At 36.5% G+C, this 22,522-nt stretch overlaps 1 protein-coding gene across 4 annotated transcripts in view; it reads right to left on the bottom strand.

The window, feature by feature from the left end:
• Positions 1-22,522, bottom strand: part of Spopl (speckle type BTB/POZ protein like) — a 52,187-nt gene that overhangs the window by 16,551 nt on the left and 13,114 nt on the right. For all 4 annotated transcript variants that reach the window (XM_085681201.2, XM_085681200.2, XM_085681203.2 and 1 more), the window contains exons 2-5: positions 3,445-3,580; positions 3,154-3,275; positions 2,747-2,898; positions 1,185-1,312 (exon numbers count right to left, since the gene is read on the bottom strand). In XM_085681201.2, the coding sequence (XP_085537327.1) occupies positions 1,185-1,312; positions 2,747-2,898; positions 3,154-3,275; positions 3,445-3,522 (480 nt within the window). In that variant the 5' untranslated portion in view covers positions 3,523-3,580. The remainder of the gene's footprint in view (positions 1-1,184; positions 1,313-2,746; positions 2,899-3,153; positions 3,276-3,444; positions 3,581-22,522) is intronic.

Below are 22,522 nucleotides of genomic sequence, written 5' to 3'. Positions count from 1 at the left end.
AAAAAATACCTATTATCAAACACTATTTCAGGTCTATAATACAGATTACTTAGATTATTTTCTAAAAATGGTTCATTCACTTACTCAAGACTCTCAGGTTGTTGCTTGGTTTTTTTCTTTAATACATTACTCAGATAATCTTTAAAGATCATTAAATTCTAAGATAACAGTTTAAAAACATTTTTAAATTAAGGTAAACTCTAAAAATTCTGGAAGAGGTTACATTAAAGGCAAACACTTGAACAGTATAACTTCTTTTATTTTATAAATAAAATCTGTTATTTTATTATAGCAGTATAAACTTTATTCAAAATACTACTTAAATACCTCCTAATTGTAAACAAATGCTACAGTTTTTTTCCCTTGAAATCATAAGAAACTACACAAAGAATTGTATTTAAAACAAATGAATTGTATAGTTCTATATGCAAGTATTTCTCTATGGTCTCATTTCAATTCCAAATATCTTCAGTATGATACAATACAATGACATGCAGTTGGTAATCTTGAAAATATGACCTTTGGGTTTACTCCACAAAAATGAATCTAATCATTTCATACGAATAAGTCTACCCAATGATAAAAATGACAGAAGTAAACCCAAACGAAAAATGAACACAAATCAAGAGTAAATTTCAGGTATAGGAAATGCTCATAATTTTCAAAATATGATGTTTTATGAATATAAATTAAGCATGTATGTTTGTCAAAATATGTGGGCATATCATTAACATCTCACATTTGTTTTTTAGAATATTAACACCTATTTTACGATGTTAATCCAACAACTTGAAAGTTTTCCAATGTTTTTCACATGCTTTTTAGTCAAACAAACTATGAGTACTAAAGTTGAATCAGATTAACCTAAAAACTGGTTTCTTATATCAGAGTATTCAGAATGAAGAAGATATTAAATAAACACAACAAAGATAGGCAAGTCCAGCTCCTTCAATAGGAAGGGTTTAGTATGTGGTAGGCATAACTATACAACTAGAGACGTGATAAAAATTACAGAACATCACACTAATTTATAAGATAATTTTAGTCAGCTTTTTATGCTGAATTTACAAAAGAATTTATGAAATATACCAATCACTTTAATTTCAAAAGTATTAATCTAGTTCATATTTTTGCCACATTACTAAATAAACCATGGAATTCTTTATTAATAAAAACATACCCACCTCACAGAATAGTGTAAGCTTGTCATCTGGTAAGAGACCATTGGCTTCATCAAGCAAAAAATCCCTTCTAATGAATTTTTTAAATCCCCAGTCTTTCCCCTGCACAAATCGATAAGCTCTTTGGCTTTCTGGTGGAAAACAGAAGTTTAAATAAAACAAGTATCAAAAATACATTTTTCCTTAATGGTAAAGAAATATAGATGTACAGGACATAGATAGAATATTCACTGTGATTCATTAACCATGTGTATAAATAAAGTGCCAAGGAGAATCAAACCACTTCATTGTTGCTCAAAAGTTTGTCCAGTCAATGAACTTAAATGAAGATTTCTGACTCTCCTAAGCAAAGACATCATATTTGATAGAAGGAAAGGACATATACAGACACACAGACACTCATTTTCTCTTTGTCTGTCTCTCTCTCTGTCTCTCTCTCTCACTATGTCTCTCTCTCTCTCTCTCTCTCCCCCTCCCCACACACAGAGCGAGCTTGCCTAGATGAAATAAAATAAAAACACACTAACATAAGCATAAGTAGTCATCATCTAATTTGAAAACTCAGAAAATATCTTATTTCCTGTTTCTCCCCTTAAAACTAGGTGCTCTGATTCATTAAGAATTTTATTTGTTTCTTTGTTTGTTTGTTTTTCAAGGCAAAGTTTCTCTGTAGCTTTGGAGCCTGTCCTGAAACTAGCTCTTGTAGACCAGTTTGGCACAGAGATCTCGCTGCCTCTGCCTCCCGAGTGCTGGGATTAAAGGCGTGTGCCACCACTGTGCGGCCCTCATTAAGAAATCTTTCAAGTTCTGCTGGCGAACCCATCCTATTGATTTAAATTTGCTGAATTACAGAAAACTTCAAATTGGCGAGAATGCTAAAAAGCCTCTTGCCATTCCCAAGATTTTAGAAATAATCTCATGGAATATAGTTTCATACATAACAGGGCAAAAGATGCTTTTAGTATAATCTGCAAAAGACTTCGATATAAGGCGTTTCAAACATCTTAGGTACTGCTCAACTGTACACTATGAAATACACAAGATACTCATCAAAAAGTATTCATTATATAGTATTATCTATACAATCAGGCTATGACTTAACTAAAATACTCTATTTTAAACATCACATAATATGTAAGCATAAATATTAAGAAGCTTAAGTGTAATGAAGTTATTTGGTTCTTTGATTCACAATTATTTACAACTCAGTGTGACAGTTTACAGCCATTCCACCTTCTCTGTATTGCTGTGTAGCAAGAAGGCAAGGGAGGAGAAATTTTCTAATGACATGGACCAGAAATACTGTTTCAACAGCAACTATTTTTCCAAGAGACAAGTTAAATGTCACTTTATGATTCGAAGTAGTTAGTTTAACATTATTTTAAGTACTTCTCTATGTCTACAGAAGCTAAAACTTCACAATGTGAAATGCACAATGAAATAATGGCTACAGATAAATTTTTGGACTAAGAAAATTTGAGGAAGGAAAATAATCCAAAACTTTCTAGGTAAAGTCACTATATGTAGATAAAGAGACTCCTTCCCCCAATTTGCCAATCACTTACCCATTGCTTTTGTTTCTTCCCTTTTAGCATTCAGAAGGGAAAATTTGAATTTTGCTCGAACCTCACTTTTTGGGCAGCTGACTAAGAGCAAATACAAGGACAAGTAGTCTTTACTTTCATCATCTAACCCCTTTGGGTTTACCCTCAGGCACCTAAAATAAAACAAGAGGTCACTTAGAGGAATTTAGTATTTGATTTTAACAAAAAGACGGGCAATGCTGAAATCACCTGCAAATTAATATCCCAACAGCACTCCTGTAATAACTCCATGTTTTTTCAATTTCTCCATTTTAATAGAAATTAATGACTAATTTAATGTAAAAATTATACTAATATCCATAGAACCAACAACATCAATGAACCAAAAGTAAGAAAAATACAGTTAAAAATATAATAATATTGCTTACCACTTCATTTTGTCATTTGGGCCAGAAGAAAATGTTGAACTCTTCAACACTTCACCCATTTCTTCGCGACAAAAGCTGAAGTTATTAATAGTCCACATGTAGGAAAATTTCACTACCTTAACCTATGAGATCAGAAAGCCACTTTTATACGCATGACAATCTCTTATCACAATTCAAATATTCATTCTAATCTTCTACTGAAAATGTCACACTGTTTCACATTTTACATAAACTTGTCATAACCAGAAAATTTATGAAACAAGCATCAAATGCATTTTAAAAGGCATGTACCTGTGTGTAACACCAGCTTTCTGCAACAGGGCTAGGAGACATATCTCCAGACAGAGATGGAGTAGGTTCCATAGACATTGCCACTTTATAAGAAGCTTAAGATTCGTATATTATCTCACAAACTGGAGTAATTTAGCTACAAGGAAAAAAATAAATTTATTGATCAACCTTTGAGAAAATTAAGAGAGAGAATATATTTAAAGTTGAGAAAAATTATTATTAAAATTAGATATGAAGGGACCCATGAAGTGTTAAAATAATTTTATAAATTTTTAATAAATTAAACCATAAACATCTGTCAACCAAAATAACTGAAATCTAAACAAGATAAATATTTACATATGACACTATTTTTCAAAATATCACAAATTAAAAATATCCACGTAACATAACATGTTATAGAAACTTAATGACATCAATGTCTAATTCAGCTTCTGCAATTAACTTACTGAAGTCCAAAGGGCCATGAGCAAGTTATCGCAGTACGTACTTGTCATCCCTGTTCTTATCAAAGAACAGGCTCTACAACAGTCTACAGAGAATTCCAACAATCTGGCTGTGTACTAAGACTGTAGCTCTCTCACAGTGTTTCCTTCAGAGGTGTACTGAATCATGTACTTCCCTTCTAGTTATCTGTTCCTGTACCAAATCAGTTTGGATGCACAATAATCCATCTATCTGAATGTAGCTGAACAGCATTTGTTTGAGATGATCTTCTTTCTCCAATGTGCACTTTTTTATTTTTATTTTTATTAAAAATTTCTACCTCCTCCTCTCCTCCCCCTCCCACTCCCCCTCCTTCTCCAGGTCAAAGAGCAGTCAAGGTTCCCTATGCTATGGGAAGTCCAAGGTCCTCCCCGCTCCCCCCAGGTCCAGGAAGGTGAGCATCCAAACAGACAAGGCTCCCACAAAGTCCGTCCATGCAGCAGAATCAAAGCCCAGCGCCACTGTCCTTGCCTTCTCAGTCAGCCTCCACAGTCAGTCACATTTAGAGAGTCCGGTTTGATCACATACTCCATCAGTCCCATTCCAATCTGCACTTTTGAAATCTGTGCCAAAATTCAGTTGGTTGTAGTCGTATAGGAGAACTTTAATACACTAAAGCAATATATTTCATTACTGTTGAACTGTGTTCTTGTCTTCAGTATTCTAACCTTCCATTCTCCTCCCCTCCTGTGATTGTCATTGTTGATGTTATTGAATATACTGTACTATGTAAGAACAATGACAACCTACTTCTGATTTAAGAACTGATAAAGAAACCACATAAATCCTATGGAGGGATATACCTTCAAGGAGACAAATCCTTCAATAAAAAGAGACATAATTTTCTCTAAAACTATTGAACACTAATGCAAGTAGAGAAAATGAAGACTGAAGTCACTTGAAAGACTGAGAAAGAAATAAAGCTATACAAGATAAACCAGCAAATAAAACTGGGAATGAAGAAGCCTTTTAAAACTCTACAACAGAGATAGGAAGCGGGAGCCAGGGATCACTGTGCAGAGCTGGAGCCCTAGGCAGAGAGCAGCAAAGAAACACAGCCTGGTCTACATGGCAAATTCCAATCTCCTGTCTCAAAACTAAAACAAAGAAAACAGAAGGAGGGAAAGGAGAAAAGGCAGAAGTAGTGAGAGGGCAGTGGTGATGATAACAGAGCACAAGGCAGAAGACTGGAGGAAAGGAGAGAACAAAAGGAGGAAGGCAGGAGAATGGAAGGTGAGGACACAAAGAGAAGAACCCAGACAACAATAACGAAGAATATTATTTTAAAATATTCAACTTCTGCCATGCAACTACAACCAACTGGTTTTTGATAAAGACTTCAAAAGTAGACACTGGAGAAAAGAGAACATCTCAAACAAATGCTGCAAGAAAATCTAAATATCTACCTGCAGAAAATCGAAACTTCAAAGACAAATAAATAAATTCTAAATGGACCAAAAGACCAGGAACTGATACTGCTACATAGAAAAGTAGTAAATACATGTCAACATGTAAGTACTTTCCGACAAAGACCCAGGCCACTCAAGAAGCAAAATCAACAGTGGGCAAATGGGACTTGATGAAACCAGAACCTTCTGTACATGACAGGGAGCTGTGTATTAACTGTACATGACAGGGAGCTGTTATTAACTGAAGAAGCAGCCTACATAAATACAGAAAATCTTTGCCAACTACACATTGGACAGAGGACAAAAAAGTAAAACAAACAAACAAAAATGTTAAATACTGTGAGAAAACAAATAACTGACTATGGAACTGAAATTTTCTAATGAGGACATATAAATGGCCAAGACACGCTTTGAAGTGTTGAACAATCTTAGCCATTCATCAGAGAAATGTACCTTAATTTCACTCTATTGAAAATGGCTAGTATCAAGGGAGGAAAAAAAGATACTAGATGCTGGCCTGGTGTGAACACAGGGATAGAGAAAGAGAAATACTTATACATTCTGAGTTGGGATTAGAACTAGTATAGTCACTATGGATATCACTACATTTTTCTCAAAAAAAAAAAACTAAAAATAAAACTAATTATGACTTTTTCTAGGCATATACTCACAGATTCTGTCCTAATACAGGGACACTACATCCAGGTTCCTTGCTTCTCTAGTCATAACACCTAGAGAATTAAATCAGCCTGGCTATTGATCAACTAATAAATGGATACTATCATTGTGCTAAATATAAATAACAGAACTGTATTCAGCTGTAAAGAAAGATAACATTTACTGGAAAATGAAAGAAACTGCAAGATATTACAATGAGTTAGGTAACCCAGGCCAGGAAGATACAAATGCTTCATGTTCTTTCAGAAATGGATAATACTCTTGAATTTTCAGACAGGTGTGTATAGCTTGGAATTACCTACAGAGTCCAGAAAGTTAGAAAAGGATTACTGGTAAGGGAAAAAATACTCTAAGGGAGTTGGGTGTGGGACAGAACACATATTATATGAAGATAGAGGGAAGAAATACTGGGGATAAAATGATTTAAATGAGAGATTAAGGGAATGGAGGACAGATAGGGTGGGAAGGGAAGGTTAATCAAAACTAATAATTTATGAAGAAACAACTACTTTTCAGGATAATTAAAATAATCCCAGCACTTGGGAGGAAGAGGCAGGAGGATCTCTGTGAGTTGGCGGTCACACTGGTCTAACATTACACAGAGACCTTGGCACATTCAGGCCCCCCCAAAAGAATGTATTCATCAAATCCCTCCCCGCCTCAGTGCTCAGGGAACCCCTCAGAAGAGGAGGCAGAGAGAGTGTTAGAGCCAGAGGGGATGGTGGATGCTAAGAAAACAAGGTCCTGTAAATCAACATAATCAAAGATCATATGAACTCACAGAAACTGAAACAGTATGCACAGGGCCTGCACAGGCCTGTATCAGATCTGCTGCATACACATTATGGATCCAGTTTAGTGCTTTCATGTGATTCCTGACTGTGCAAACGAGTAGGTCTGACTCTTGTGCTCCCTTTTTTCTGTTGGTTTGTCCTGTCCAATTCAAATATGATGTTTTTATCTTATCTTTGTTATTCTGCTGGCTGCTTTTATGTCACCTTGACACAAGTTAGAATTACGGGAGAGGAGGGAGCCTCAACTGAGAAAATGTGTCAAAAATATGGGGCTGTAGGCAGGTCTGGTGGGTACTTTCTTAGTGATCAGTGACAGAGGGCCTAGCCTATCATAGCTGGAACTTCCTTGCATAGGTCCTAAGTGTGTAAGAGAAACCCAGCTAAGCAATTCAGTTGAAGCGAGACAGTAAGCAGCACACCACCTCCATGGCCTACGCATCAGCTCCCACCTCCAGGATCCTGCCCTGTTTGAGTTCTTGCCCTAACTTCCTTCAGTGATGACAGTAGTGGTGAAGTGCGAATCAAATAAACCTTTTCTTCCCCAACTTGCTTTCTGGTCATGGTGTTTCATCACAGCAATGGAAACAGAAACTTGGTTATATTTTATCATTTTCTCTTAGAAGCCTGTTCTTTCCTGAGGAATGACAGAAAAGGAGGTGGATCCGGATACGAATGGAGGTGGGAAGTAACTGTGAAGAAGAGGAAGGGTAAATTGTAATCAAGATATAATGTGTAAAAAAATCCATTTCAAAAAAATGGAAAAATTTGAGGAAAAATATTAATAAGTGTCCCTAAAGTAACAGCCAATCTACAGAGACTAAAGGTTTTATTTTATTTTGAGAACTTAATATTCAGGCACTGCATTTGCATCTTTCCTGCCCCTCTAGATCTATGATCACAGAAACCAAAGTCTAAAGTCTCTCTCTCTCTCTCTCTCTCTCTCTCTCTTTCACACACACACACACACACACACACACACACACACACACACACACACAAGCCCAAGCAAATAATATCTAATCAAGAACTGGGTGGCTGGTCAAAAATTGTTATAAATGACCAGTAACATACAACCTTGAAAAAGGGTCAATTCATAAAGAAGTTATAGTATGTTATTTGCACGCGCACACACAGATTAGAAACAAGAACAGAACATTCTCTACTAATAGATAAATATATCATTACACAGAAGAACAAGTCATAAGAAGATGACTTTAACAGGAGTATAAAGAATCCGACCTATCAGTCATTTCAGTCCTTAACAGCTGAAGTCCATAAAACAATTCAACAGATTTTAAGATTAAGGTCATATAAAGTATTCCCTCTGATTAGAGTCAAACTAGAAATTTATAACAAGTGAAATCCATAAATATGTGAAATTAAACAATAAATGGAAAAAATTCACAAGAAAAAAAAGAGTAACATAAATATACCATAGCTCAGGCCATGAGGTGACAGCAGTGCTCAGAGTTAGGAAAGCAGCTGAACAGATGCATTTAAAAAGTTTTAAGACCATTTTGCACCAGGAACACTCCACCTTGCCCATATATCATAAAGACACATAGAGGCTGCTGAATGCCCCTTGCCAGCCCTCTTCTATTCAGGTTACCCCTAATCTCCATAATGGCTTGCCAGGAACATCACTTCCTATTACTCTCTCTCCTTTCCTTTGGGACTCCCCAATTCTCAGCCTGCCCCCATAAAGCACTCTCCAGGCACGGCTGAAGAAACCCAGTCAACTCACTCACAACTTAATAGAGCCTAGGCAGCTGCCTGAGACTCTCAGTTTCTATATCCAGCCTGGAGTCCAGGAACAATTGTTCCAGGTGACTTGATCATTTCACAGAGAGCACCAGACTATAGCTGACAAACAGATGAGCCATAGCCTGCAATATCAGGTCAATGGGGAACATAGACATCTCAACCCTGCTATGAATCTTCCCATGAACACTATAAACACCCGTGTTGAAAGTGATCTGAACAAAAAAATAAAGGAAAACGTAACTACAAATGCACAAATCTAAACACATTAAAACATGAAAAACAAAATATCTAATTCAAATCCCATAATAGTCCATATTGAAAATAACCTGGGAAAACTCCCAGACACAGAATTCAAAAGAATGATTGTAAATATGGCTGAACACCTCAAAGAACACAAAGACAGACGAGTGAAATAAGGAGGTCAATCCATAATAGGATAAGAGACTTTGAGTCTATAAAGAAAACCCAAGCTTTAATAAAAGTTGAAATGAAAAATTCAGTTGAGTCAATTAAAAACCTCAGTGGAAAGTCTCACCAACAGAATCGATCACATTAAAAATAGAAAGTCAGGGATAGTAGATGAAGCAGAGGAATTGGAACACCTGGTAAACGTCAAGGGAAAGTTTGAAAACAAACGCATGAACAAAAAAATGGGAAATGCAATACCATGAATAAACCTAATCCTGACTTATGGTGAAGAACACCATAGCGAAAGCATACAGAATATCTTCAGGAAAACATAAGAGAAAATTTTCCAAACTAATAGAAAAGGGTGCCCAACCAAAGAGACCTACAGAATAGCAAACAGACAAAAAAAAGTAATACTCCATCATGTATTAAAGTAAAAATATTACCAATACATAATATAGAAGGGGTATTGTAAGATGCAAATGAAAAATAACCAAGTCTCAATACAAAGACATACATATAAAGTCACATACAATTCAAATACTAAAATATCTAACAGAAATCTTCAAAGCTAAAAGAACCTGGAAAGGTGTATTCCAAATTCCAAAAGACTACAATTGTCAAACAGAATTTTAGACTAAGAAAAACTACCTATTATCACAGCACTTGGGAGGCAGAGGCAAGCAGATCTCTGTGAATTCAAGGTCAGCCTGATCTACAAGTGCTAGTTCCAAGACAGGTGACAGGCCCCAAAGCTACAGAGAAAAGCTGTCTCAAAAAACAAAAAACAGAACAAAACAAACAAACTACAACAAAAATCTCTTAAAATTGAAGAAGTAAATTTTTTCATGATAAAAACAGATGACAAAAAGTTAACTATTAAGATTATTCCACTGTGGATATTGGCAAGAACAGTTCAATCTGAAGAAAAATATAAAAAAAAAGTCAGAGGGATCAAACAAACAAACAAAAAATCAATACCAGGACAGGTGGTTATAAAAAGAAACCTGAAAAACAAAACAAATATTAAAAACTACCAAAAATAAAATCAACAAACTGACATGAATTAATACGTTATGTAAATAACTCTGAATACAAGTGGTCTAAATTTATCAATGAAAAGCCAGATTCACAGATTTGGTTATAAATCCATCTTTTTGCTTCTTCCATGAAACATATCAGACCATCAGTGATAGCTACCACATGAGGGTAAAGAATGGGAAAAGTCATTCCAAGCACATAGAACAAAGAATATAAGATAGCTATTCTAGTAGCTGACAAAATAGATTTCAAACAAAAATTAGAAAAGATAAGGTCATTTTACACTCATTAAAGGAAAAATGCACCAACATGATGGTGTAAACCTAAGCATATGGCACCAAACACAGAGGCACCAAATTCAGTATAAGAAATACCATTTGATATAAAAATCACAGACTGACCCCAATAGAGTGATAGTGAGTATTTCCAATACCCCACTTCACAGAAAGAAAAGTCATCTAGAAACAACAATAAAAAGCCTAGAGTTAGTAACATCATCAGTCAAATGGACCTAAGAAATAGCTATAGAACACTCCTCCCAAACACTAAAGGACACACATTCTTCTTTTCAGTAGCCCATGGAGCTTTCTCCAACATCAACCACAGATGAGGGCATAAAACAAGTCAACACTCACAGAAAAACTGAAATAGCAATCTGCATTCTATCTGAACACAATGGAGTAACAGGCTATCAACAGCAATGGAAATAACAGAAATGACACAAATTCATGGAAATAAATAATATACTATTGAATGAGAATTTGACAAAGGCAGAAATGAAAGAAAATTTTAAATCCCTAGAATTGAACAAAAATTAGAAACAAAACATGCCGCAATATGTGAAACAAAGTGAAGGCAGTTCTAAGAAGAGACTTCATAGGATTAAGTGCCTAAGCCACTTTTTAAAAAAAAAAGAAAGAAAAAGGAACACTCAGCATTTTGGGGGATCAAATGACCCTTTCACGGGGTCACCTAAGACGACCTAAGAGTGGAAAACACAGATATTTACAATACAATTCATAGCAGTAGCAAAATTGAAGTATCAAAGAAAATGATTTTATGGTTGTCTGTCACCAAAACATGTGGAACTGTATTAAAGGGTAGCAGCATTAGAAGGCTGAGAACTGCTGAATTAAGAGTTGAATAAGGGAGTGTGCTTCCTAGTTTTATGTCAACTTGACATAAACTAGAATTATCTGAGAAAAGAAAACAGTAATTGAGAAAATGCCTCATTAAGATCAACTTGTAAGTAAGGCTGTGGGGTATTGTCTTGACTAATGATAGATGTGGGTAGGGTCAGCTCACATCCTTGTGAAAAATTATTTTAAGGTGTGTTGCTTTTATTTATACTGCATTTGTTTAATTCTGTGAAGCTGTGACTCTTTCCCTAAAACACCTGATGGTCTAATAAAGAGATGAAGGGTTAACAGTGAGTCAGGAGAAAGGATAGATGGGGCTGGCCTGCAGAGAGAAGATATAGGAGGAGAAATCTAAGGAAGAAGGAGCAAGAGAATAAGGGAGGAGGGAGCAAGATAGAACAAGGATATCAGGAGCCAGCCATCCAGCAGCCTCAAAATAAGAGTGAAAGTAAGATTTACAGAAATAAGAAAAGAAAAAGTCCAGAGGCAAAGGTAGTCAGGATAACGTAAGCTTAGAAAAACTGGCAAGAAACAAGTCAAGCTAATGCTAGGGTGTTTATAATTAAGAATAAGCCTCTCTGTGATTTATTTGGGAGCTGGCCAAATAAATGTGGTGACCCCCTCCCAAAACGCCAAAAGAGTAAAAAGAATAAAAAGAAACAACATCATTTTGGTGTTCCAATATTAGAGTAAAAAAACAACACCACATCCTTGGGCGAGAGATCCTGTATACTGTAAGAAGCAGGCTGAGTAAATCAAGAGGATAAGCAGTGTTCCTCCGACACCTCTGCTTCAGTTTCTGCTTTGAGTTCCTGTCCTGACTTGCTCCAGTGATTAAAGTGCAGCCTGAGAGTTGAAAGCTGAAATAAACCTTTACCTCCCCAAGTTTCTTTGGCCATGTTCTTTTTTATCACCATTAATAGAAACCCTAAGAAAGACAGAAGATGAATATGATCAAAGCACAATGTATGAAATTCTCATGAACTAATAAGAAAAAAGGGTCAAGTCAATGTGCAACCATGAATGAAAAAAAGGGCACATAAAATAAAATTTGTGTAATAAACAAGATTAAAGAAAGACAAATACAATAGAGAACCAAAAGAATAAAGAAAATCAAAACCCAGGTTTTTACTTAATAAAACTGATACAAATTTGAACTATAATGTGTAAAAAAGAAAAAAGGGAAGACTATAAATCCATTTTAGTATCTCACAAATTCATAATTAAATGGTTCATTCTTTAAGCGCCATTCTTAGCATCTCAAATGTATCTGAAATGTAAGCACTGGTCCGGCTGTACAGTGGTGCACAATAAAAAGTAACTGAATGATCATCATTAAAAACTATTATTGTAATTTATGACATTAATCAAAAAAAACAGTAAAAAGCTCAGTTTGACAGTTGAAGAACAATGTTTGACAATGACTAGCAGGTGGTGCACACCTGTAATCCAAAGTAACCAAAAGACCGAGACAGTAGTTCTCCAGGTACACGGTATTCCTTACCTACACCGGCAGCTGAGTGAGTTCCTGTCACAGAATAATTTGTGCTTACCTGTCTTGAGCAAGGGCATACACTAGATGCTTGAAGATGAATTTTTGAGCATGTTAATAGCACAAAATAATGTTTGGTTAAAAACACAAAGCAATGGAAATGGATTTCATGATTTCAATTCACATACAAGGCCTTCTATCAAATTTCAAGAGACAATACTTATGGTAGAACTTTTAAACAGCACAGTTAAAGACAGTAATGCATACTGTTTATCTGTCATGTTTATCCCCCAATATACCAATGAGACAACATGTTTTCATGAGGAAAATAGTAAGCAAGCTCTAATAGGGCTGAAAAATTAAAAGGGGGGATACTGGTGGAAAAACAAATTTTGAGATATTCAAGGTAGATAAATATAAACAAGTTATCAAAGAAATAGGAGAAATATTACAATTGAATGTACTAGAAATAATTCTTCTGGGGAAGTACAAAAACAAACAACAACAACAACAAAACAACAAAAAAACCTAAGGTCTTTTTGTAAGTACAAAGAGCCAGCAAAAAGCAAATGTAATCATTAGGATCATTATTTCCTAAGCGCAGTGGACTGGGCTGGCTGAGACAGCTGGCTTCTCACAAGGATGAGTTGTGGTTTTATCACCTTCACAAATTCTAAGAACTGTCTGCCAAAACACATGGAACACTTGACTACACACACACATATATATATATATATATATATATATATATATATATATATATATATATTCTAAGCATGTCAGCTCTTGAGAAGCAAAAATGACACACAGGACTTATCTGAGTATCCTAAGGCATATTAGGAAAAGGAGAGAAGATAACAGAAAATACAATTAAAGGTCTTTTCTATAAAAAAAATCCTTTTATTTTGACATGTGTAAAAGATCCCAATATAGAAGGAAGTAATCACACTGAGACACCCAGACCTCTTATAGTGAAAGTGTACACAATGTTTCTACTCAGAAGAGCATTGCTGAGAAACAGACTTGAGAGAAAACCATACCAGTCATACAGCATTACTTTACAAAGTTGTTCTATACATTAAAATGTAAGCAGATCATGGAGGAGAAACTACAGCTACTGATTTACTAGATCAGCAGAATCCCTAAAGATTAATCCTTATACCCACAGAAGAGTACTTCTCAACCCTCATCAAAGAAACTTCTCTTTGGAACATATCTAGAGACTATTATTACTAAAAACCAATCAAAATAAAGAGTTATGGAGGTCAGTCGCAGAGGATAACATCTACAACACAATTTCTGCACTTAAAGCTTGTGGTCATTCTAACAGATAGGGAGGAAAGAATGCAAGAAGCAAAGCATTTTAAGAGCCAGAGAAACAGGAAGCTTGCTGTGAGATTGTATCTCCCAGAAATGTCAAAGAAGCTATGAACATGAAGTCTCATCAACATGGCTGCCTAAACAAGACCTGAACAAGGGCAACATCAATAGACATGTTAACATGAAAGGGTGAAAGCTGATGAGGTCTCAACCTTGGTCAAAGAACTAGGGACAACTAAGGAACGCTGAAAGCAAGAGAGATAACCTTTCCCGGGAGGAAATACTCCAACTGGTTATTCAACACCAATAGCCAGCCCTGAAAAACATATACATGCAATATATACAAGTAACAGTATATGGACTGAGCAGGTTGTGTGTGTTGTGTGTTGTGTGTATGGATAAAGGGTCATAAGTATGAAAGAGAACAAGGAGAGTGCATGGAAGGGCTAGGAGGGAAGAAAGGGAAAGAGAAAATATATTATAATCTCAAATAATTTTAAAAAACATATTTAAGCAAAAATATGAGCAGATCATCATCGGGTGTAGGTTCCCTCTGATCTTGCCTTCCTTGCTCACGTTCTCCCTCCTTCTGCTTCTCATTTGGACCTAGGGAGTTAAGTCCAGTGTTCCAATGTGGGGGTCTCTGTCTCTATCTCCATCCATCACCAGATGAAGGTTCTATGGTGATATGCAAAATATTCATCAGTATGGTTATGGGCCAAGGCCAGTTCAGGCACCCTCTCCTCCGCTGTCCAGGGAATAATCTGGGGATCTCTCCTTGGACCTGGGAACCCCTCTAGAATCAAGTCTCTTGTAAACCCTAAAATGGCTCCCTTAGTTGAGATATATACTTCCCTGCTCCCACATCCATCCTTCCTCCCTCCCCCCATCCCAATCCCCCAAGCTTTCCCCAATCCTCCCCTACTCCCTTCTCTCTAACCCTCTCCCTTTCCATCCACTCCCGCCCCCATGGCTGGCATGGGGACTGTCTGAGAAGCCATTGATGAGGGCACTGAGACTTGTTTCCTCTGCATGTTCTGGATTTTTGGTATCCTAGTCAGTTTGGATGCTCACCTTCCTAGACCTGGAGGGAGGGGGGAGGTACTTGAACTTCCCATAGGGCAGGAAACACTGACTGCTCTTAGGGCTGGAGAGGGAGGAGGAGAGGGAGTGGGGGGAATGGGAGGGTTTTGGGAGGAGGGGCGGAAGTGGAAACTTTCATAAATTAATAAAAAAAACAAAAAAATAAATAAAAAGATACTGTCTTATCCTCAAAAAAAAAATATGAGCAGATCAATAAGGCTAACATTCGTTTGGGAAGAAAAAAATGACATTGAAAAGAAGAACAAAAACAGAAGAAAAACAGAAACAAGTACCTTACATAGTCAATTCAGGAGACAAAATTGTAGACATAAATTTTCTTACAAAATAGGCAAAGACAGGTGACTGAGTTTGAGGTCAGTTTAGTTTACACAGCGGGTTCTAGGCCAGCCAGGGCTACATGGAGACTGTCTCAAAAGATGGGGAAAAAAGTAAAAGTTTCTCATAAAGTTTATTTGAATAAAACAAGTGTAAACTGTTTTGAAAAGGTGTTCATAAAAGTATTAGAGAAAGAATAATTCAATTGGCAAGGTAAGTAATTACAACTCACTCGTAATTGGAAAATAAAAAAGATTATTTCTAAAAGACCCAAATATAGAAAATAATGAGTCACTGTGAACCAGATTTAGCAACATGCGCTCACAAACAAGATTAAAACAAGAATAATAGTGATGTGTGTGTTTGTATGTATTTTTTTTAAAAAACAAGATTATTGTCAAGAGATGAAGAAGGGAGGCACAAGGTTATCAAATCAAGCCTCATAAAATGTCAAGAATGATTACTGAGAGATCTATACACAGACGTTTCTGGTAAAACTTCAGAATTCTATTTCTTAAAAATATAAAGAAAATCCTAAAATTCATCATGTTATCTACAAAAGACCAAACCACACTGAAATCTAAATGCTACTAACACAAATCATAAGTATTTTTAAGATTTTCTGAGAAAAAAAATGAGCTTGGAATTCCATAATCAAATTTGCTCACAAAAGAGTGTCAAAAAAAGAACAGTTTCAAACTATAAACACTTAAACAGTTCACTCACCTCCATGATCAATTACTCAATATTGTATTCTGAACCCAATGAGCCCTAACTTTTTCTGTGTCATACAGATGATTTCTTCCCTAACCCTCCTCCTTCACAGTATACTTCATATCCCTTACAATGTGGATATCTCATTTTGAGGACTTCAGCTCTAACCAAGTAAAAAGAAATCTGAGAAAGCGAAAACACAGGTCAAAGAAACAAGAAAGCTATAGTCTTGTGGGAGGAAAAAGAATTAGAAAGAGTTAAGAGAGAAGAATCTATAAAAATTTGCTCTTTGTATTTTTTTTCAGTGGGTAATAGAAAGGAATATAGCTATTTTATGAGACCAACTTTGTTTTGGTGTGTGCATGTATTCACAAATTTCTAGAATTCAATATTTTATCACTGACTCAGAAAATAATGAAGAAAATAGAGGGCATTATATAAATATTTTGATGATATAAATTAGTGGAAAGACCGGACATTTGAGTGGTAGGTAAGGAAACAAGACTGTTATTCACAGAGATGGTAACACTGACCAAAGCCAAGGAAGAGAACTTTCACAGAAACCTAACACAACTACAGGCAGGCACGGTTCAGGAACAGAACTAGGTGTTGGAGAGCAATTTCTCTCGGTAACTGAAAGACTTATATGACTGGAACTTCTATTTTGAAAAGTATATTTTAAGCAGGGGGAAAGAAGTACATATCCAGTATGCCAATTTTAAAAACAGAAACTATATTTGATTGTCAAGTAGCTCATAAACAGTTCTATCATCCCATAGCCCCTGGAATGTGCAGGGTGTGTGTGTGTGTGTGTGTATCTGTGTTGTGAGGGGTCCATTGTTGTTTTGCTAAATCATGCTGCCAAACAGCCTTCCAAATATTTATATTTATACATATAAACTGTGCTAATCCCAACGTTGGTCAGAAGAGCCTCTTTCTGTAGTAGATAGTATTTAATGAGATTCATAACTTGTCAAAGTGCTGAGAAGTGATCATGTGTGCTCAATAAGACATATCTATCAGCCTCTCTCTTCCTTTCCCTACATGGCTCAGGAAATAGTTCAAAAAAGGGGAGCAGAAAGAATGAAAGCGCCTGAGAATAGGAAGAAGTGCTATGAAATGTTGTCTCCTAGACATAATGTGGTCCTTATAGCTGAACCAAATCAAAGCAGTCATAATTGCAGTCTAGAAGTGAGAGATGGCAGTCCTGAGGCCTTATATCCAGCTAAGGGACTATACTGACTATTGAATGCTACTGTGAAGAAACAGTAATTTTTCACTGGGGTATTACAATGGACTATTTGCTCATACCCCAAACAATGGCCTCACACCCACATGCACTAACTGGACTCACTGAGTTACTAAGGGAGTGGGGAGAATGTAATGCCAACAGGATCCAGTGCCTGACCAGACTTTGCTCCCCCTCTGACTCTCCTTCCCTGGTCACCCTGAGCCCTTCTGCTCCAGCAACACACTTGGGGGTAGGACCTTCGTTGTGCCCTATAGAGAAAAAGAACGCGAGTCAGCCATCTGGAACAATATGCTTGCCTCACAAACTCAGTCCTAGGATGGTGCCCTTTATTTGGTGAGAAATTTTAGTGAGAGCAAGTTTTTCGTTTGCTCTAAAATAGATTCTCTAATCCACTTTTAAAAGCTACACACACAGAGAGACACACACACTCATCTTTTGGCATATGTCTGACTCCTCCTTCTGCCTCTTCATCTAGTGTGAATTGTGGAAGGGGCATGAGTTACTTCTGTGACACTCTCCCTGACCAGAAGAAGCAGAAGGGAGGAAGGGTTTGTTTGGGCTTCAAGTGGGTACAGTCCTGGAGATGGGAAAGGAAAATTTTAACCAATGATTTAAATCCAAAAATTACCCAAATTGTAGCTATCTTAGCAAACCATGTATGAAGTTGATACAAGTTTGCAAAATGAGTAATACATATATGAAATTTTAAGTTTTTAAAGACATTTCAATTAAAGAAACAAATTGCAAATTATAATTTAATCTTATATCTTCAAGTAGCAACAATCTGAGTGTGTATGAGAGAATTTTTAAAATCTATTGTCACAAGGTATTAGTTCTAATCCAGAGGTTGGCAAGGAATGGCTGTTCCAGAGGACCAGAACGTAGTCCAGAATAATCAGCCTCTGGCCCTAAACATTCTATCTCCACAGTGCTGAAACTGTAGCCAGCCAGTCTCTAGAGATTCCTTTCAGAAGTTTTTGTTCACACCCCAAACAGCTTATTTTCCTAAGTTTTCATTCAGAGTTGATCATGATGGCCAAATCTCACATTTTGTGCATTCGGGAGTCATGTGTTGCTTATTAACTATTATAAGGATTCTCACAGCTAGGAATCTTATTCCTATCACTGAATGTAGATAAGCCTGAGTAGTGGGCAAGACAGCAATCTTAGAAGAGAGAAACAGCTCACAAAGGCCATTAAAAAGGAAACTGCTGGATCATATAAAAACTATTAGCCATTAGGATCCGCGTCTGGATTTTTTTCACCCTCTCTATCTCACATAATATTTACATGTGACATAGATTATTGTGTCTAAAATTAAATAATAATGAACACAATTTTGCCTAATGGAGTGAAGATTACAGATGAAACAAATGTCTAAAACAAAATTTACTGTATTGACGATACAGCTCCCTCTATCTACAGTTACTTGCATTTGATGAACTCTCTCATTTATATATATCTAAGCAGATAAAAATGGTACTTTAGAAAGGAGTTATTGTAGTATCTCTCCTGTACATAACTAAAACATTAATTACTGTTTAATCTCAGCAGACTGTACTATGGAACATTTTAGATAACAACTAAATTAAGAAAAGCAGTACTTAAAGTATAAAACATCATTAATGTTATTATTAGTCATTGATCTCTTTAGTATAATTTGGATAAGAAGAATTAAACAAAATCTTTGTGGAGTTGAAGTTTAATTTATAGACTAGACTCCTGCTTTTTCTTGTGACCTTGCCAGACCTTTAGCCTGCTATCTTTATCATCAGGCCCTCATAAAATACCTAAGTTAAAGGCCTGGCACGGTCATGGGAGAAGCCGCAGAAAAACGTAGAATTGTGCATTTAAGGAATGTCAGGAGACAAAGGACAAATGATAAGAAATAAGAAATCAAAATCTTTCAGAGATAAGAAAAACCAAGACAACACCAAAACCAAAATGTTTTCAAATTTTCAAAACTGAATAATACTGGAAATGAGCTAAAAAGTCAGAATCAAAATGCCTTCAAAGATCGAAAAGCAAGCAAGCAAATCAAACCAAATATCAAGATCAAAATGCTTACTCACAAAGCAACCAAACCAGATATTGTAAACCAAAAACTTTGAAAGCAAACAAAAATGGTACCTGATAAAATAGAATCCTTCTTAACCAGCTCAGAGTGAAAAAAAAATAAAATAAAAAAAAATTAAAGAATCTTCGACCAAACTAACAGAGATCCAGAGCACTGGAAAAGTCACTAATAATCCACCTGAGGACAAAATACCAGATATACTGTATTCAATGGGTCCATACAGGTACTTGGCTTCCATTCATGAGAGTCATCCCATGAAAAATGGATCATTTTCAGGTCCTGAGGTTAGGCCCCCATAACTGTCAATGTAAATCCATAGTTCTCATCTTAAGGGGAATAAGAAATAGTCCACAGTGGCCAGTCTTTTCCTCGTGGTGGTAGGTGTGTTCCAGGGCCTCGACTGGACAACTGCCCCTAGATGGAGCCCTGCAGGAAATACAGAGTCATATATCTGCCCCTTCAGACATGGCCATTCCTGTCAGTACCCTGCATGCAGGTAGACCTTCTTTAGGGACAGAGAAGAGCTGTCATATTGTGTGTTCCCAGTTTGGTGTTGTAGTTATGGAACCCTGGGCTGTCATACCTACCTGACTAGAGGACTTGTTGGTCCCCATCGAAAAGACGGTGCTGCAGTCAATCCACAGCAGTGATGCAGTTCTTGTGGCTGTAGAGATATCACTTGGAACCACAGGCCACCATACTGGATTGGTTGGCACATTTGTGGGTGTACAACCGCAGCCCAAGGAGGCACTAGCAACATCTTCTTAGCTATCAGTATCCAAGTTCAGCTGTTGCTTCTCCATTTGATGACATGTGCAGTGGCTCTATGACATACCCTTCCCTGTCAGCTGCATCATGTTTCCACTCTCTGACAGTTACACACATAGATGACCATGGCCTTGAAGTTGGAGAGGTTTTCTAGCAGGTGTCAGTTATGTGTGAAGCAGCTGATTCTGAAGGCATGGCCTGGATGAAGCTTGCTGATGAGTGTACACAGGCTAGCCACACCTTCTGGATCCTCAATCTACCTGAAGTCACACTTAATTTTGTAGGTTGTAAGCTAACAGAAGCTGGGTCATGACCTCAACTCCCCCTTGGTCAACTGCCTAAAGCTCACTGTGTGAGGGACACTGGTACCATATGGAACTGGACATGACTGAAAGACAATGTGCATAAAGACAGGGCTAATTTGCTTTTCTTAAATATCAGTTCTGTGATAAAACTTAGCCTTTTTCTTAGTACAATAATTTGTTCACAAGCTACCTGACCATTTCCGTAATGCTTCTTCATGAATTACAAACTATACTGCAGTTAATTATACAATGATCAGTAAGATTTTGCTCCATACCTTAAACTTTATGTCTATACATATTATTTCATCTGATCTTCTAAAAAGTACTGTGAAAGGGGTGGGGGCTAGAGAGACGGCTCAGTGGGTAAGAGCACTTGTTGCTCTCTCAGATAAAGTGGATTAGATTTCCAGCACTCCACAACTGTCTGTAATACCTCCTAGAGCATCAGACTGCATGTGATTTCAAGAGATTCATATATACAAAACACCCAAACACATAAAATGAAATACTAAAATGTTATTAATATAATCAATAAAAGTTTGAATAAAGGTATTTTAAAAAGTCATGTGAAGAGCCTATTGCAGACAAGGAAAATTTAAATGCAAAAAAAAACTGACAAAATCTTACGGTATAGATTTTTTTTTCTAAAAAGTCAGGAAATCAGAAAATAAACTCATAATTTCTAGTTGAAAATGTGACTACTTTTTCAATTTGAAATTCCTTTTGATTACTATATTTTCATCTATATGCCTGATATAGTAAGTCAAATTTATTATTAACTAAACATTAAATTAGGCCACTGCTAAAGAATGACATGCTTTAAAAAGCTATATGTAATTTACTGCCTTCAAAAACAAAGCACAAAGTTAGACTACTCTTAAAAGAATAATTCAGAGAATATTATCAAAGTTGAGATATTAGATTTAGTTTCAAAAGCAGTGTGAATTCTCTAAGCCTCATTTTTTCTATTCATAAAAGGACAATAATAAATTCAAAATACTAGTGTGTTCAAGAGGAACACACAGAAGATAATTACTAGTATCTGGTACAGAGAAAGCACTTATAGTCTTATTTGTGCATTAATATAAAACTCAAAGATAGAATTAACTTAGAAAACAGCATTATCAGGAATAATGAAAGAGAATTTTACTCGAATAAGGTTTTTAGGCTTATCCTTGCTTTTTTACTTTTTATCATTGGGCTCCCCATCTGTTTTTCTATCGGCTATTGACTTAGATGCTCTCATGATGCTTATCTCTAACAGTTTTATCTACTTTTTAATCCATGAAGTGAAGGTCCTTGATACCCAAGCATTCTCCCGGGAATTACATAACCTGAGGGAACTTCATGGAACTATGGGATTGATTTATATCTCCACTGAGTTGTTGAATACCTCTATCAAAGCTCATTAAAGTGACCCTTATAAATCTATGTATATAACTTTGTTAACTTAAAAAACAAAGGGCTGGAGACTCTAGGGGAGATTCAACAGAGGAGGATGAGTCTGCAGAGCATGCAATATTACTGAAACAAATAAATAAGGAAGGTCCTATTGGAAGATGCATTTAAAAAGTGGTCTCATGATATTGGAAGAAAAGATGGTGGAGCAGAGCAGTGTGGCGAGAAGAGGCTGGAGACTGGGCAGCAACCCAATGGGAGTGCAGCTGCAGCGCACAAAGGAACATGTCATTGCAGTTTGGCTGGTCCTCAGTCTGCCTGCATGATCAGGCAAGCATGCCAGTTCTGCAGCACGAAGCCAACTTTTCTGCAGCTCACGGGGCTGCAAGCACAATGGTTGTACCCACTAAATGTGTGAGGTGGCCAGTAGCAAGGGCAAGAGGTATGCAGCAAACCTAGAGTTCTCACAGATCCTGCTTCTGGACACACTGACCAACTAAAAGATCATCTGGACTCTGGGCAACAACAGGATATCCTAGATGATTTTCAGCGATAGTCTAGTATTTACGGTGTTTCAGAAACCAGCAATCTTGAACCAGATCAAAGACTTGTTG

Source organism: Myodes glareolus, chromosome 21, assembly GCF_982192425.1.
Source record: "Myodes glareolus chromosome 21, mMyoGla1.1, whole genome shotgun sequence".
NCBI lineage: Eukaryota > Metazoa > Chordata > Mammalia > Rodentia > Cricetidae > Myodes > Myodes glareolus.
The sequence above is the reverse complement of the archived record's forward strand: the minus strand, read 5'-3'. Positions and strand labels throughout refer to the sequence as shown.